This window comes from Lampris incognitus, chromosome 9, assembly GCF_029633865.1.
Source record: "Lampris incognitus isolate fLamInc1 chromosome 9, fLamInc1.hap2, whole genome shotgun sequence".
Lineage (NCBI taxonomy): Eukaryota > Metazoa > Chordata > Actinopteri > Lampriformes > Lampridae > Lampris > Lampris incognitus.
The window spans coordinates 52,253,930-52,271,092 of NC_079219.1; the positions used below are offsets into that span (position 1 = coordinate 52,253,930).

The 17,163-nt window shown below is 44.3% G+C and overlaps 1 protein-coding gene across 1 annotated transcript; it reads left to right on the forward strand.

Annotated features, from left to right (window-relative positions):
• The first annotated feature begins 5,506 nt into the window (after positions 1 to 5,506).
• slc6a19b (solute carrier family 6 member 19b) lies at positions 5,507 to 16,887 on the forward strand. The gene is made up of 12 exons (XM_056285725.1): positions 5,507 to 5,705; positions 7,709 to 7,849; positions 7,945 to 8,082; positions 9,849 to 10,030; positions 10,139 to 10,249; positions 10,644 to 10,756; positions 11,900 to 12,028; positions 12,160 to 12,316; positions 13,161 to 13,365; positions 13,459 to 13,618; positions 14,348 to 14,510; positions 15,888 to 16,887. Exons 1-12 carry the CDS (start codon positions 5,507 to 5,509, stop codon positions 16,071 to 16,073), a joined length of 1,884 nt encoding a protein of 627 aa, XP_056141700.1. The 3' UTR covers positions 16,074 to 16,887.
• Positions 16,888 to 17,163: the final 276 nt, after the last annotated feature.

Here is a 17,163-nt window from a genome sequence, read left to right on the forward strand (position 1 = left end):
CCCATTACCAAACATCACCTTTCTATCTTTTGATATTAATTACTTTTGTGTACCCAAGGAACGCTCCTTAGCCTTCTTCTTATTTTCTGTTGTGTCTTTTAGTCACTTTGTCTCTTAGTTTTAATATAATAACCTTATATTGATAATATAAAAGCTTTCGTAATAATAAAAGCTGTAAAACGTGTCCTGAGTCCTACACTAAATTTCATAATAGAATAAGAATCCTCCCATCATCAGATAAGATGCCATGAACCATAAAAACCACCAATAAACTCGTTAAGCTGGCTTCAGGGGCCACCTCTAGCTGACGCTCTTCCCAGGCAGAACGAGCAGGATTTGTCGATTTGAAACAACTGTGGAGTAGGTTGTCTCGTTTGATTATTGATCATATTTACCCTCATTTCACCCTGACTTGGAAAAACGTATTGTTTGGATATACTGAGTTTGATAGGATCCTCGATTCTCAGTATTATTTAATCAATTTGCTAATTATCTTAACAACATTTTATATTCACAGATCTAAATTCTCTAGCAAGAAACCTAATTTTCCTGAGCTGTCTGCGTATATCAAACAATGTACCGATTTTCCGGAGCAAGTGTTAGCAGACCCGCCCGCCGTCCTCCTCCTCGGAAACGGAGCCAGAGTTAGCAGACCCGCCGTCCTCTACCTCGGAAACGGAGCCAGAGTTAGCAGACCCACTGCCCTCCTCCTCGGAAACGGAGCCAGAGTTAGCAGACCCACTGCCCTCCTCCTCGGAGACGGAGCCAGAGTTAGCAGACCCGCCGTCCTCCTCCTCGGAGACGGAGCCAGAGTTAGCAGACCCGCCGTCCTCCTCCTCGGAAACGGAGCCAGAGTTAGCAGACCCGCCGTCCTCCTCCTCGGAAACGGAGCCAGAGTTAGCAGACCCGCCGTCCTCCTCCTCGGAAACGGAGCCAGAGTTAGCAGACCCACTGCCCTCCTCCTCGGAAACGGAGCCAGAGTTAGCAGACCCACTGCCCTCCTCCTCGGAGACGGAGCCAGAGTTAGCAGACCCGCCCGCCGTCCTCCTCCTCGGAAACGGAGCCAGAGTTAGCAGACCCGCCGTCCTCCTCCTCGGAAACGGAGCCAGAGTTAGCAGACCCGCCGTCCTCCTCCTCGGAAACGTTTTCACACGACTTTGTGGATTATATTGGTGGGAAAATATCAGACGAACAGAGAAGAGAAATATACTCACTGGACTGGACGGCCAATATCGGACAAACATTCCCTACAAAACTAGGAGGTAAACTACGTTTCCAACGTCATGGGATTGACCAGTTTAGCTGGCTAGCTAGTATACTCAACAAGGTCCGACGGTTGTTTTGGTAAGCACTGTGTTGCGTTTGCAGTCGAGCATGTGGGCAAGGGAGGGCACAGAAAAGCTGGCAAGCTAATTAATGTCCACTTCTCAGACTGGAAACATGCTTTAGAGACGTTCAAAGACCACGCACAAAAGGCATATCACAAGGATGCAAGTTTGAAAGCGGACAATTTCCAAATGGTTCTCAACAATAAGATGGATGCAGTTTCACTGAGGCTAGATTCTGAGAGAAAAAAGCGAGTCCAAGAAAACAGAGAAAAACTCAAAAGCATCATTGCAACGTTGATTTTTTGCGGTCGCCAAGAACTCGCCCTGAGAGGTGATATTGATTCGGGACCAGTGACATTGAATGAGCCAACTCACAATGACGGACATTTCAGGGCTTTACTCAGGTTTAGGGCTACATCTGGCGACACGGTACTGTTACAACACTTGAGTAAATGTGCAGCAAACGCTAGCTACTGCAGTCCTGATGTACAAAATGAAATAATCAGCATAATTGGAGATGTGATAACAAACAAACTGGTGCAGAAAGTAAACTCCGCGCAGTGTTTCGCTGTGTTGGCAGATGAAGTGAAAGATGTTTCAGGGCGGGAGCAGCTTTCTGTCTGTGTCAGATACGTGAACCAGCATGACAGCCAATATAGCATCAGAGAGGAGTTTTTGTCCTTTGTTGATATCGAGAAGTTAACCGGGGAGGCAATCGCCAATTCAATCGAAAGTCAGTTGACAAATGCAGGCGTTGATTTACAGTTTTTACGTGGCCAGGGATACGACGGCGCATCTGCCATGAGTGTCCGTTTAAATGGTGCCCAAGCTAAAATCAAAGAGAAGCACAAGCAAGCAGTTTGTGTGCACTGTGCCGGCCACAGTTTGAATTTGGTCCTAAACAAGTGCTGCACTGTACAAATGGTGCGAAATTGCTTTGGAATTGTCTCGGAAATCTGCACTTTTTTCCATGATTCGGCTTTGCGGTCTGCATGCAGTCTGCGACACGAGACGGAGCGTCTTTTACCCGACTGCAAGAAAACGCGACTGACGAAGTTGTGTGAAACGAGATGGGTCGAACGCCACGACGCAATATTTACATTCAACGAGCTTTTAGACCCTGTGCGATCCAGCCTGCAGAAAATCAGTGAAACCTTCACAGGAGACACATCTGTCAAAGCCACTCAGCTCTTTAATTCAATTGACAATGCAGAATTCATGCTGTCCATGAATGTGAGTGAGAAGATGCTTGCAAAAACCTACCACCTGTCCACCTTCCTTCAGAAGGAAAATTGTGACTTGGTGAGTTGCGTTTCAGCTGCTGATGCTGTTATTAAGCAGGTAGATGAGATGAGGGCTAACTCTGAGATGGAGTTCAGGCAGATTTTCCAAAAGACCTCTTCCCAAGCAGCCAAGTATGGGCTTGAATTTCGACCACGAAGAGGCATGGACTGCAATGAGAATCCATTGAAGGCCTGTGAAAATTACTACCGGCAAAAGCTTTTCATAGTCATGCTTGACTTTTATTCATCACAGATGAAGGAACGCTTCAGCAAACACAGAAATGTGATCTCCAACCTCTGCTCCTTACTGCCATCTAAGGTCAGCATGCTGAACGACAGCTCAGCTCAAGCGCTCTCCAACCTGTATCCTGATGAAGTGTCACCGCATCTGGAAGTTGTAAAGTCAGAAATTGACACCTGGCGGGATAAATGGAAAGATGCAACTTATGTTCCACAAAATGCCATTGAGGCATTAAATGCCTGTAACAGTGAGCTGTTTCCAAGCATCTTCAAGCTTCTCCGCGTTTTGACCACGCTTCCTGTCACCAGTGCCCATGTCGAGAGAAGTTTTTCCCGTCTGGGAAGGATCAAGGACAAAATGCACAGTACAATGACGGAAAGACGGCGTAATGGACTGACATTGCTCTCGGAGCACAGAGACATTGTGGTGACGCCGGAAGAGGTACTGGACATCTTTTGCAGACAAAAAAGACGATTGGACTTGCTTTTATAAGGTAAGACCCACTTTTATTTATTAATGCATTGACGATTATCTATGGGCCATTAATACGTTGACATTTACCGTACGGTTGGGTATTAGGCTATAGTATACAGTGTGGAAATTTTATTTACCGGTAGCTTTCGGCAGTGTTGCCCGACCCCCCCCCCCAAATATGTTTCTGGCTACGGGCCTGGCAGGAGGCATCGCTAACCGCTCGACTAAAGGGTCAGACCCGCCAGCCAGTGGCCAGCGTGTCTTCTTATCCCTGCACGTTACAATATTTAGTTAAGTATGTAATTTATTTGTTTGTTTTACTTCATACAATCCCCCTGGCGTATTTATATTAATGTTTATGATAATATATGTGTTAATGTTGTATACATTTGATAATGTGACTATTGTTGATTGACATTGTTGTATACTATTTTTGTACACTTTTGTTAATAAAGTTCTTAAATAAATAAATTATATCAAAAAAATGTTTTTGTCGATTTGTATACGCGACAATCAAAGTTGGTCCCGCCCCCCAAGCTCAACGTCACCGAAAGCGCGCCCCCCTGACCGCAGTTTCCAGAACACGTGTCAGCGTACAGGCCCGCGTTCAGCTCCGCGTCGCACGTCATCCGCATCCTCTCCGTCAGTGGTCGCCAGCGGGTGAACGCCAGCCCCAGAGTCCCTCTCGTTTTGGAACGAGGCGTGTCCGCTTGGCGCTTCGCCTCGCTGTAGTTGCGTCTAATCGGCGCCGAGTCCGCCATTGTCATGGCTTCCTCTCGGACGCGTGCCTACGAGGTTAACGCCCAGAAACGTCCCGTACACAGCAAACTGAGAACATGCAGGCAGAGGACGGGGTCTCTGCAGATACAGACACCGCCGCACACTTCTGCTGGCTCATAAGGGATGACTGAGAGGGGTTATTTTTGTATGAGTCCGTACATTGTGTTTCTTTTTGGTACAATCCCACTCATACGTTTAAGGGCCACGGACTACGTGTGCGATGGCGGCCTCTAGTGGTTCTTACGGATACCACAAGGCGTACCACCCCTAAAATGAGACGCACCTTGGTGGGTACCTCCTAAAACGACCGTAAACTCTGGCCTAAAAAGAGAAAAGGTGTAGAAATAGTGTGTTTTCAGTCTGTTTCCATTTGTGTTTAATGTGATTATGTGAGTGTAAGAGTGTCGCTTTTCTACTCCTCAGGTCACTTCTGCTCAGTCGTATTTTACAGTAAATCAAAATCACTTGCGTGTTGCTGAACCGAACATGAACTCAAGGTCAAGGATATAATGAAATGTGACATACGGTTCACACAAAGAGTCAATTAGACAGTCTTTCAGAGTTAATTTACTTCAGGCAGGGCTGTGGTTTGTTAAAATGTCTTTCATAATTTTTCTTTCTCGATCTGTCAAGTGAAACTGGCTAAATTTTAGGCTGATTCCCCCTGCATGGGTTTTGAAGATGTATGTGTGAGTTTCCTTTTCTTGGTAAAAAAAAAAAAATGTTGTCGTGCTTATGACCTGCAAAGCGCTTGAGTATTAATCAGATTATTTCATTGAACTGTTCCATTGTCGAGCATTGCTCGATTTTCAAAAACAACATATCAAATGGCCAGAGTGAGAGTCTGGATAAGACAGGGAGGCTGTTAAAGGAATGAAAGTACAGCTACATACTGGCAAGTTAAGGTAATGATTTCACATTGATTTAAAGGTCGAAACCAACTGCCATACGCCAACTACAACTTCCACAGAAATTAACCATCTCCCAAAAGTTAGCGTGGAAAAAAAACCAAAAAACTTTGAACCCTCCATTCACCCTTCATGGCCTTGTATGTGTTGCGTCATTATCATAATAACAAAAGAATAATCTTATGGCACTTAGTGATAACAGCTGTAAAATGTGTTCCTCTTTCTTTCACAAGACGATTCACCTCTGCTGAAAAAGATAAGATAATACATAGATACTACACCAATAAACCATAAAGGAAACGGCAATAAATTTTCATTCAGCCCAGCTGAGGCTTTGCACACGTCTCCTATTTATGCTGCCTGACACGAGAGACCAGTCAATCCATCACACCAGTAAATTGACAGGGGTTGACTGGGAACTGCAAATCAATTCTCCACCGTACAATACGTCGTTGCATCACACAATACCTTCTGCTAAACGTCTAACTGACCATGAAGCTACAGCTCCCAAACCGGCACCTGGAGGACAGGATCCCATCCCACCAGGAACTGGAGAGGCTGGAAAAAGAGGAGGCTGGGGATAGACCCAAGTGGGACAACAAGGCCCAGTACATGCTGACATGCGTTGGATTTTGCGTGGGGCTCGGAAATGTCTGGCGTTTCCCCTATCTGTGTCAGAGTCACGGAGGAGGCAAGTGATCATCTAATGGAAGACTTAACAGCTGTGCTCTTGTTGCTTTGTCTTCGTTTTGATCTGTGATAAAATGCAAACCCAGTTAGTCCCTCCACAGGTTCATTGTAGGAAAATTACTGCCATTTGGTATGCAAACTGAGACAACAAGGTCTTTAGCATTTAAGTTATAGGCAAGTATATACTTGCTTCAAAATTTATCATTTTATCTTGAAAGGGACAAGCAAAAAATTTCCTGGCAAATTGTGTTGCTAGAACGAGATTCTAGCTAGTCTCACAGAAATTTTAAATGTGAATTAATTAGTAGTTTCATACATAATATTGTTCTGGTACGGTATCAATTCCACTACACAAGTGTACATTTAAAACCGGACTATCCTCAATTGATGACCGTCACCACTGATATATTACCGTGAGTCAAGTCAATTTTATGTGTGTTACACATTTGCCTCAAGGGGCTTCACAGCAACACAACATCCTGTCCTTAGACCCTCGCACTGGATAAGGAACACCTCCCTAAGAGGAAAAAAAAACCCTTTAACAGGAAGAAACCTCAAGGAGAGCAACAGAGGACAGATCTCTCTCCCAAGACGGACAACGTGCAATGGATGTTGTGTGTACAGTTTACACACTACAACATTGAAAGAGGATAACAGAATTATAATGGAATTATAAAATTTATGAGGAATACGATGCTAGAATATGAACATGAAGAATAAGAGTCCAGAGATATTCATGACCAGCAAGTATAGGGACAGTATAGATCATAATGAACATCCTCAGAACTTCACCTTCTACCAAACAGCCCATTTCAGCTTAAACAACGCCAGTTCCGATAACACCGAGGGTGGTCTGGCGGCGGCCTCGCCTGGCCTTGACTGTGTTTTTAGTGTCATCGTGTGGAGTACGGGGAGGTGTGTCGAAGGTGTCTGGCTGGGAGAGCTGGTGTTGGATCGGCTGAGGGAACTTGAGCTGCTGCATCCTGTAGGCCCAAGGACCACGGCCCTGACCAGAGCTGTGCCCGTACAGGAAACACCGAGGGTGGTCTGACAGGATGTGGGAGCAGGGCAGGCTAAGCTAACCGCTAGCCCATGCAGACCAGGAGTTACGACAGTCATCCTGGCTGGTGTTCGTTCTCCTGGACAGAGATTCGTTGTTGTTTTTATTTTTAGTTTAGATACATGTGTTAGTTTGGATATCTGTGTTCTTGCAGCTTTTGGATATGTGTTTTTATCTCTGTGTTGCACTGCTGTGGGCTGGGGGAAACGACAAATCAAGTGTTTCTGATTTCTGATCAAAACACTGGCATGGGGGTACCGGTACATCGAGCCAGAACCTGTAGCTTTACCCTCGGAGGAGGCGTTAAACAACACATGTCGATAAAAAAACAGATTCAAAGCATGTTCAGATGGGGGAGCGACGAGGACCTCTGAACGCTAGTGATCAGATAAGAAGTTTTATTTTTGCTGACTGACAGAAGAGCCTTGAAAAGTGCTCTTCTTGGAGGTTTGAAATGGCCTACACCTTGTGTTATAACCCCGTATTGTTCACACGCCACTGATAAATGCCTGGTCATGTAAGACAAGATAAAGGTGCACCTTATCTCATGTGCCAATAAATCAATAGATTTGGGCTTACAGTAAATGTTCGAAATTACAAAGATTGTAAAACTTGTACCGTATCTACCATTTTTTCCCCACATAAATAATTATTCGTGCTCATTTCTTGTTATTCTCACCATACGTTATGAATGCTTTGCAAATGTAGTACATCAAAGATGAATTGAAGATAAAAGATGCAAGTTCAATTCGTTCATAAATTCAGTGGTGTTTTTTTGCTCACCTTGACTTACATTATTTGAGCAAAGAGGAGAACTACACCCACTGCCATCCGCCTAAGATTTACAACAATCAAAAGAGCTGATCACTATTTGGTATGCGACATCAGGTGTGTTTGTTTATGGCCTTTTTGTATCCTGGACAACATCTTCCTTCTTCTTTCAGGAGCCTTCATGATCCCCTTTCTGATCCTGCTCGTTTTTGAAGGAATTCCACTTCTCTATCTGGAGTTTGCTATGGGTCAGCGTCTCAGAAGAGGCGCTTTGGGAGTCTGGGCTTCAGTTCATCCTTATCTGACAGGCGTTGGTAGGCAATCTATATATGTATCAATTTCAGTTTGGTTTGCCTAATTCTTAAAAAAGGGGACTTTTAAAAACACGTTTGTTTGCACTTATTGGCAGGTATCGCATCCATGTGCGTGTCACTGACCGTCAGTCTCTACTACAACACCATCATTGCGTGGATTTTGTGGTACTTCTTCAACTCATTCCAAAACCCTCTGCCTTGGAGCCAGTGTCCCTTCAATGCCAACTCGACAGGTAGCCACAAAGCTTTCAGAGAACGTCCAGTCAGGAAGAGTTTCCTCCTCTGCCTGCTAAACTTCCTCCTCTGCCTGCTAAGCTTCCTCCTCTGCCTGCTAAGCTTCCTCCTCTGCTTGCTAAGCTTCCTCCTCTGCCTGCTAAGCTTCCTCCTCTGCTTGCTAAGCTTCCTCCTCTGCCTGCTAAGCTTCCTCCTCTGCCTGCTAAGCTTCCTCCTCTGCTTGCTAAGCTTCCTCCTCTGCCTGCTAAGCTTCCTCCTCTGCTTGCTAAGCTTCCTCCTCTGCCTGCTAAGCTTCCTCCTCTGCCTGCTAAGCTTCCTCCTCTGCTTGCTAAGCTTCTTCCTCCTCTGCCTGCTAAGCTTCCTCCTCTGCCTGGTAAGCTTCCTCCTCTGCTTGCTAAGCTTCCTCCTCTGCCTGCTAAGCTTCCTCCTCTGCTTGCTAAGCTTCCTCCTCTGCCTGCTAAGCTTCCTCCTCTGCCTGCTAAGCTTCCTCCTCTGCCTGCTAAGCTTCCTCCTCTGCTTGCTAAGCTTCCTCCTCTGCTTGCTAAGCTTCCCTTCATTCACCGCCAGTCACTTCGGGCACGTGTCACGAAGCAGGAGTTAGCCGAGATAACGGCATGAAGTAAAACCCGGAACAGCTTTTTTTACTTCACTCCATGTTCCAGATTTATGGGATACCGGGTTTTACTCAGTAAACACATCCAGTTATCTCTCTCACTCTGCTCCGCTACCTTGATCTAGTCCCGCTGCCATTATTTAAACCTGCCAGCTAAATGATTTGTGCTAGCAGTAAATTCCGTGTTGCGCAACCGTCTGCCCCGTCACCACCCTACCGCTATCATCATCATCATCGTCGTCGTCGTGTTACGTCATGTTTCAGGATGTGGTCAATGCCAAATCTTGAACTTTCTGCTATTTTGGTTTTTGAATAATTGTTAGAGTCGTGTCTTTCCTGATTGAGCGATAGATATTTCTGTTCCAGAGGAAGGCAGGGCTGCAGCTAATGATTATTTTCATTATCGATTTTAATGTTTTGATTATTTCTTTCGATTAATTGATTGAATTGATTTAGTCTGTCAAAAATCAAAATTACTGGGATGGAGCGGTCTATTCCGTTGCCTACCAACACGGGGATCGGCGGTTCGAATCCCCGTGTTACCTCCGGCTTGGTCGGGCGTCCCTCCAGAAACACTTGGCCGTGTCAGCGGGTGGGAAACCGGATGTGGGTATGTGTTCTGGTCGCTGCACTAGCGCCTCCTCTGGTCGGTCGGGGCGCCTGTTCAAGGGGGAGGGGGAACCGGGGGGAATAGGGTGATCCTCCCACGCGCTACGTCCCCCTGGTGAAACTCCTCACTGTCAGGTGAAAAGAAGCGGCTGGCGACTCCACATGTATGGGAGGAGGCATGTGGTAGTCTGCAGCCCTCCCCGGATCGGCAGAGGGGGTGGAGCAGCGACCGGGAGGGCTCGGAAGAGTGGGGTAATTGGCCGGGTACAATTGGGGAGAAAATGGGGGGGGGGGGGGGGTTCAAAAATACTGATGAATGCCCATCTTGTTTGTAGAGTCCAGATTGACGTCTCTGGCCAACAGCCAAAATAACATCAACTATCAATTTCAATCAATCAAACAATCAATTTCCAAAGCTGTAATCGATTAATTTTCCGTCAATTAACTAATCGATTAATCAACTACTTGTTTTTAGCACCAGTGTAAGAAGAAGAAACTTGTGATTTCTTCTCTGTGATGCATTTTGTGATTAATTTGTGTTAGAGTTTGAGGCAGAATGTAAGAGGAGCTCCTCGGTGGACTACTTCTGGTACCGGCAGACGCTGAACACGACCCCAGACATCCAGGATGACGGCGGACTGCAGTGGTGGATCTTGTTGTGTCACATTTGTGCGTGGGCCGTGTTGTACGTCTGCTATATTCGGGGCATTGAGACCAGCGGAAAGGTACGGTGGTTCCTTCCTACCAGCATCTACAGTAACAGAAGAATTTGTAACGTTACTGCTAAAACAAACATGCCTAACAATAAAAAATAATCACTTTCAATCCTCAAGGCCGTGTATGTGACTTCAACCCTCCCCTACGTGGTGCTGACCATTTTCCTGATCAGAGGATTGACCCTGAAGGGTTCAATCAATGGCCTGAAGTTTCTCTTCACTCCAGACGTAAGTTGTCCACATTTTCTTTTCCATTTAGATATTACAAAGGCAGACTCAAAATGCATGACTTATCCAATTGCTGTTCTTTAATGCGTTTATCTAATTATAATTTTATTCTAATTTATAATTTAATTTAAATTTTTAATTTTCAAAATAATTTTATTTTGAACAGGACTCAACTTGTGGTGAATGAAAGCAAGAATACATGAATAAATAAATGAGAACCTAAAAAAAATCAAGTTTTTATTAAGTTTAACAATTATTCTGGTCAGTTTATACCATAGCCATGCTTATCAATATTTGGGTTCATTAGTACTACGTGTTAAACCAGTGCTTGCTCATAACATACCACAGAAGTTCATCACTAAATCAGCACTGACATAAATGCTTCTTCTAATAGTTAGCTGAGCTGGCCAATCCATCAACATGGCTGGATGCAGGAGCTCAGGTCTTCTACTCCTTCTCTCTGGCTTTCGGTGGGCTCATCTCTTTTTCCAGCTACAACTCAGTACAGTGAGTCTGCTGTTTCTCTTTTCCACTCATGCTAGTAGGGAACCAATCAGAATCAGAATCAGTTTTATTAGCCAGGTGAATTTGCAGATGAAGGGAATTTGACTCGGTGTTCGCCCACATGAAACGCAGGATGTAACAGCACATTATTCTCAGATGGCAGCGCAAATTCACGTTTGCAGCGGCCTCACCCAGTACCGGTGTGGGAAGATGGCAGTGTGAACTCGTGTTTGCGGCGGCCTCACCCAGTACCGTCCATGCAATGTCTTTGTCCACATCTGCGTCTAAGATGATCTTTCTTTGATGGCTGGGAGAGCTGGTGCTGGATCAGCTGGAAGAGCTTAGTCTGCTGCATCCTGCCTGGAGCTGTGCCCGAAGAGGAAACACCGAGGGTGGTCTGACAGGACACGGAAGCAGGGCAGACTAAGCTAACCGCTAGCCCAGGCAGACTGGCAGTTCTGATAACACCGAGGACGGTCTGGTGGTGGCCTCACCTAGTGTTGTCGTGTGGAGTACGTGGAAGTGTGTTGAAGGTGTCTGGCTGGGAAAGCTGGCATTGGATCAGCTGAGGGAGCTTGGTCTGCTGCGTCCTATGGGCCCAAGGAACATGGTCCTGACTGGAGCTGCGCCAAAAGAGGAAACACTGAGGGTAGTCTGACAGGACACGGAAGCGGGGCAGGCTAAGCTAACTGCTAGCCCATGCAGACCGGCAGTTCCAACAGTCATCCTGGTGTTGCACTGCTGTGGGCTGGGGGAAACCATGTTTCGTTTCATTTCATGTGTGCAAGTGCATGAAATGACGAAGTGTTTCTGATTTTGATTGTAAAGTATGGGGGGTAAACAAATTTGGGGAATAATACTGTAGGTCTCTTCTGTGCAGAAAAAATGATGAAGCCTGCAGATAACAGTTGTCCTCCTGTACACAGAAGTCACACATGAGAGTATCATACTGATAATACAGATGTTGAATAATGATAAATGAATACAGATGTGGGGAGTACTGACTTGAATAGGTGTTTTTTTCCCAACTTGTTTTCATGTAAAGCGTATTGAAGTGGACTTTCGTGTGGTAAATGTGGTACTGAAGATCAAGTTTAATTGACTGACATTAACGAGAAGTAAAAGCATTCACCTCTCTTCCTTCAGTAACAACTGTGAACAGGATGCAGTGATTATTTCCATCATCAATGGCATCACGTCTGTCTTCGCTGCCACAGTCATCTACACCATCATAGGCTTCAGAGCCACGGACAGATATGACACCTGTCTCGCGGGGTAGGACATGAAAAACCGTGCTAGCATCAAATTCTTGACTGTATATTTTGGAAATAATTCAAAGTTCCTCCAGCGTCAATTTTAACGTGATGGTCTGTTAGTATAATTTTATTTCTTCTTTTTGTTTCTAGAAACATCTTGGCATTATTGAATGCTTTTGAGCTTCCTGAGGGAAACATCACAGAGAGCAACTATGATGAGGCTTTACAGAACCTTAATGAAACCTACCCTGAAGTTATTGAAGGGCTGAAACTAGGAACCTGCGACCTGAACAACTTCCTCAGCGAGGTGCGATCCGCTTTCTGTACTATATGGAACTACATTGCTTTACACACAAATTCAAAATTACAAGAGAACATCTTAAACGAGAAATAGACTCTCAATCTACACTTTGATTTTTGTGCAACTTGTTTTTGCTCAATCTTTGCTGTTTTCTACACATTGTTGTATTTTATCTCGTATCTTTTTTTTACTTTGTGTTAATGTAAGCTGGGGTCATTGTGTTTCATGAGTCCTCGCCAAAGATTGTTTTCTGTCATGCGATGGACAATATTCAGAAGTATTCAGAATCTGAAAAGCACACATAGAGAGCAAAACTCCACCAAGGCTGGACATTAGCCTCCCCCCTATAAGATCCACACCATACTTCTACATTGACCTTTGCTGGAGGAAATGTGTTAGCTAGCTGAACATGTTAGCTAGATGTCTTCTAGCACTCTCAAGATGGTGATATGGAACAAGAACCTGGTCTCTCCAAACATTCTGCATGTCTATGAAGAAATTCTTTGCAAAAAGAAGTTGAATATCTCAAAAAGTAAAGTATACGGAATTTCGCCAATTTCATCTCAATATTTGTTCATATCCCCAAGGCCCAAGTGTTCATAAAATTCCATGAGAAGTCATGCATCCAATTTTGAGATATCCAGCTGACAGTTAAGCAGGTGAATAAGGGGGACAAACACAATTTCCCTGGTGGAGGAAATAGGAGAAGCTAAATGTGACGACTGATTGATTGATTGATTGATTGATTGATTGATTGATTGATTGATTGATTGATTGATTGACTGACTGACTGACTGACTGACTGACTGACTGACTGATTGATTGATTGATTGTCTTTGCCATTGCCTAGGGAGTTGAAGGAACCGGTCTGGCATTCATCGTGTTCACAGAGGCCATCATCAAGATGCCCATCTCCCCTTTGTGGGCTGTCCTGTTCTTCATAATGCTCTTCTGCCTTGGCCTGTCCTCCATGTTCGGCAACATCGAGGGAGTTTTAGTACCACTGCTGGACCTCAAGGTTTTCCCCAAGCACTGGCCAAAAGAAGCCCTCACTGGTAATTCCTCGCTTATTATCACTATCCATATTCATGGACCTCCAGCATGTTCCTGGTGTTCCCATCAGGAGTTAATCATTTGCTCCTTCACAGGTGTGATTTGCGTGGCCTGCTGTCTGGTGGGGTTGATATTCGTGCAGGGCTCAGGTAACTACTGGCTCTCCCTCTTTGACACCTATGGAGGATCCATCCCTCTGCTGGTCATTGCGTTCTGTGAGATGGTCTCCGTTGTGTACATATACGGAATAGACAGGTGAGGAACAAATATTTTATTGTATTGTATTGCAGACAGAAACACTGACTTATTATGCTAACACCACTGTACAGGTATTGTGGGGTGCTTTCAGTTTTCTTCTGTGTTCCTGCTGTAGTGTTGGGCAAATCTTTATTTGCATAGTCCTTAAGAATGGATTAAACCTTCATCCTCATCCTCATCATAATCATTATTATCATCATTATCATTAAGTTGGAGTGAAGACATGAGTTGGCAATACAAAAATATTTTGCAATCACAAAAAATAAAGTTGCTAAATTGCAGTTGTTAATGGTGCCTCAAAATGACCAGAGTGGAAAACTAGTAAAAACACAATTACATTTTTATCTATCAATCTGCAGTTAAATTACCAATTTAATTGTATGTAGTATAACTACTCTCTAACCAGTGGTTTAAATGGCTTGTCAATCATCTTGAAAATCACTCATGACCAGTAAACAAGTACTGATGTTGTGATAGGTGCTCATTTTATCCTCTTGGTGACAACTAGACCAAAATCTTCACATACAGCAGATACACCATATATTACTGAATAGCCTATGTAAATGGGGGGGGGACACTCTTAAAAAAAAAAAAAAAAATGTCAGTTATGATGGTGGTAATTATCACTGTTATTATTGTTCATCGTACATTTTATTACCCTTATTAATAAATATGTACCCCATTTTCGATATCACACGTAATGCGTATGATTTTTCTCCCCCACAGGTTCAATGAGGACATCAAATTCATGATTGGCCACAAGCCCAACCTCTTCTGGCAGATAACATGGAGGGTGATCAGCCCTCTCATCATGTTGTTCATCTTTGTGTTCTACCTCATCACAAAAGTGACCGAAAAGCTGCTTTACAAAACCTGGGACCTGGAATCGGTAGGTTCTGATTAATGAACTCATCTGAACTGGTCCATCTCGAAGTGACGCAAATACTTTAAAACAGGGTTGGCATGGTGGTTTTAACTGCAATTTGCACAGAGTTCAGTACCAAATACACTCAGCTGAACATCTGAGAATATCAGCCTAGCCTAGCGAGTTACCTGAAGGCAGGTCGTCCCTGGTGGACTGATGTACTGGATCTGACATACACGAAGGAGTCACATTGATTATTTGGTATGATGTACTTTGGTTTAATAGAAAGCAGGCGCATCCAGGTGATGTAGTGGACTATTCCATTGTCTACCAACATGGGGATCAGCGGTTCGAATCCCCATGTTACCTCCGGCTTGGCCGGGCATCCCTACAGACACAATTGTCCGTGTCTGCGGGTGGGAAGCCGGATGTGGGTACGTGTCCTGGTCGCTGCACTAACGCTTCCTCTGGTCAGTCGGGGTGCCTATTCGGAGGGGGGGGGGGGGGGTAGCGTGATCCTCCCACGCGCTACGTCCCCCTGGTGAAACTCATCACTGTCAGGTGAAAAGAAGCGGCTGGTGACTCCACATGTATGGGAGGAGGCATGTGGTAGTCTGCAACCCTCCCCGGGTCGGCAGAGGGGGTGGAGCAGTGACCGGGACGGCTCGGAAGAGTGGGGTGATTAGCCAAACACAATTGGAGAGAAAAAGGAGAAAAAAAGACAAAGCCTTGGAGGCTGCTGGTTTTGTAGGCTGTGAAAAACAAAGAAGCGCGAGGAGGAACTGAGACACATGACACTTGGCTCGGTGTGTGAACAAGTAGTTTTGTACAGGACCAGCTTCTCCACCATCTTTGGCGGGTACGGTCACACAAAGCTCTGTTGTCCGACTGGACATGCTTTGAAAGATCACCTGCAAACTGGGTCAAATTTCAAGTAATTTGAAGTTTCAACGCAGTTGGTATTTCTTTATATATACATTTTTAAATATGTTTTAGTGGTGTGCATCGCTCTGTCCATTAGAAAACAGTGGATCAGTGATCCTGTGTTGTCTCACAGTAACAGGGTCCTGAGTTCAATGTCCCACGTTTCTCATGAGTCCTCTGGGTGTTGCTGTTTCTGCTCGAAGACATGCATGTCAAATGAACTAGACTTTAAATTGTCTATAGGTATGTATGGAGAGTGTGTGTGTGTGTGTGTGTGTGTGTGTGTGTGTGTGTGTGTGTGTGTGTGACTGACCTGATGGACTTGTGACCTCTCACCCGGGTGTCTTTCTGTCTCTTGTCCTGCACATATTTGTAAAGGCAACATCATCATGAACATCACGAACAGTCGCACAACATAGAAGTACAAGATCAAACACATGTTGTAACACATCCTCTATTTGTGTTTTGTGTTTGCAGGCCAATTTCCCTGTATTAGAAGAGAAGTCGTATCCCGCCTGGGTTTCTGTGATCATCTTCATATTGGCGGGGGTACCCAGTATCGCTGTGCCTGCAATTGCTCTTTATAAATGTATAAGGTCAAAGATGTGTAAAAAGTCACGCCTCGAGGAGCATCCGGATGTCTCCGTCAAGTCTGCGTCTTAAGATCCTCTTCACTGACCCGCGGGGAAGGTTTGTCCTTTGCACACCATTATGACTTACCGGATGCCGTACTGTCTCCAGGAATGTGTGATGTGGTTGAAATAAAGGTTAAACCCTACTCTTTCATAAAATATATAACTTTATGTATATATAAAATCATGAATATAAATAGGTAATTATATATGTATATTTCATAAATATATTGTTTTTTATTTAAGACAACCTTCTTCCTTTGCACCAGATGTACATATTGGGCGGTGTTCAGTTTTTGAAGGCGTCTTATCTCCGTATCCATCCATCCAACGTCAGCCTCCTTATGTCTATGTAGATTCATATCAGTCATCAATCATCATCTTATAAAGCCAATTACATTGATTTTTTTTTATGCACAAATGTGCAATATGAATATAGTTTGACTAATATTTAAGCTCAGGGCTGACTGCAGGATTTGTGTAGAGCGTCTTGTGTTTTTGTTTTTTTTTCTCCATGTACATTTAGAAACAACATGACTGGCTTGTACAGGGTTCAAAGGTCAAAGATATAGTCAGGAACCAGACCATGAAATGCCTTAAAAGTAATGAGCAAAATCTTAAAATCGACTACAATGTACAAGCAACCATGAAGAGAAGCTAAACCGTGATCCCGTCTTGGTTCTCATTTAAAGTGTATTGTTAGCGTAGCGCAACTACACCAGAGTGTAAGGACAGTTCACTTCATTGTTTATAGTAACATTTATGTTTAGCATTACACTTGAGATCAAGCATTGTCATCCATGACGTTCAGTTCAACATTGATATTCTAATAAAAAACGTTCAAAGTACAAATACGTGCCAGTTGAGTCCTTTCGGGTGCCCCCACCCAAGTAAAACTGTCCTCAATTAAAATCAGGGGCTATGCCTCTGATAAAGTCATGGATAAAATCAGAGGGTGCAGCCATCATCAAGCCACCATGCAAGATTTATTTTTGGTCTTTAATCTGTGTTTTTGGAGCTTTGGGTTTCAACCACTAGGGTGCAGTGTAACCTATGTCAGCACAACCCCAACCATGATGTTTAATAAAACGTACACCAGATATATGGGGAAGTAAGAACAT

Excerpts from the sequence above, each read along its gene's own strand:
- slc6a19b (XM_056285725.1), top strand. The coding sequence starts at position 5,507 with ATGAAGCTACAGCTCCCAAACCGGCACCTGGAGGACAGGATCCCATCC. Across the intron at positions 10,031-10,138 it reads GCATTGAGACCAGCGGAAAG|GCCGTGTATGTGACTTCAAC; the intron begins GTACGGTGGTTC and ends TCAATCCTCAAG. Across the intron at positions 10,757-11,899 it reads TCCAGCTACAACTCAGTACA|TAACAACTGTGAACAGGATG; the intron begins GTGAGTCTGCTG and ends CTCTTCCTTCAG.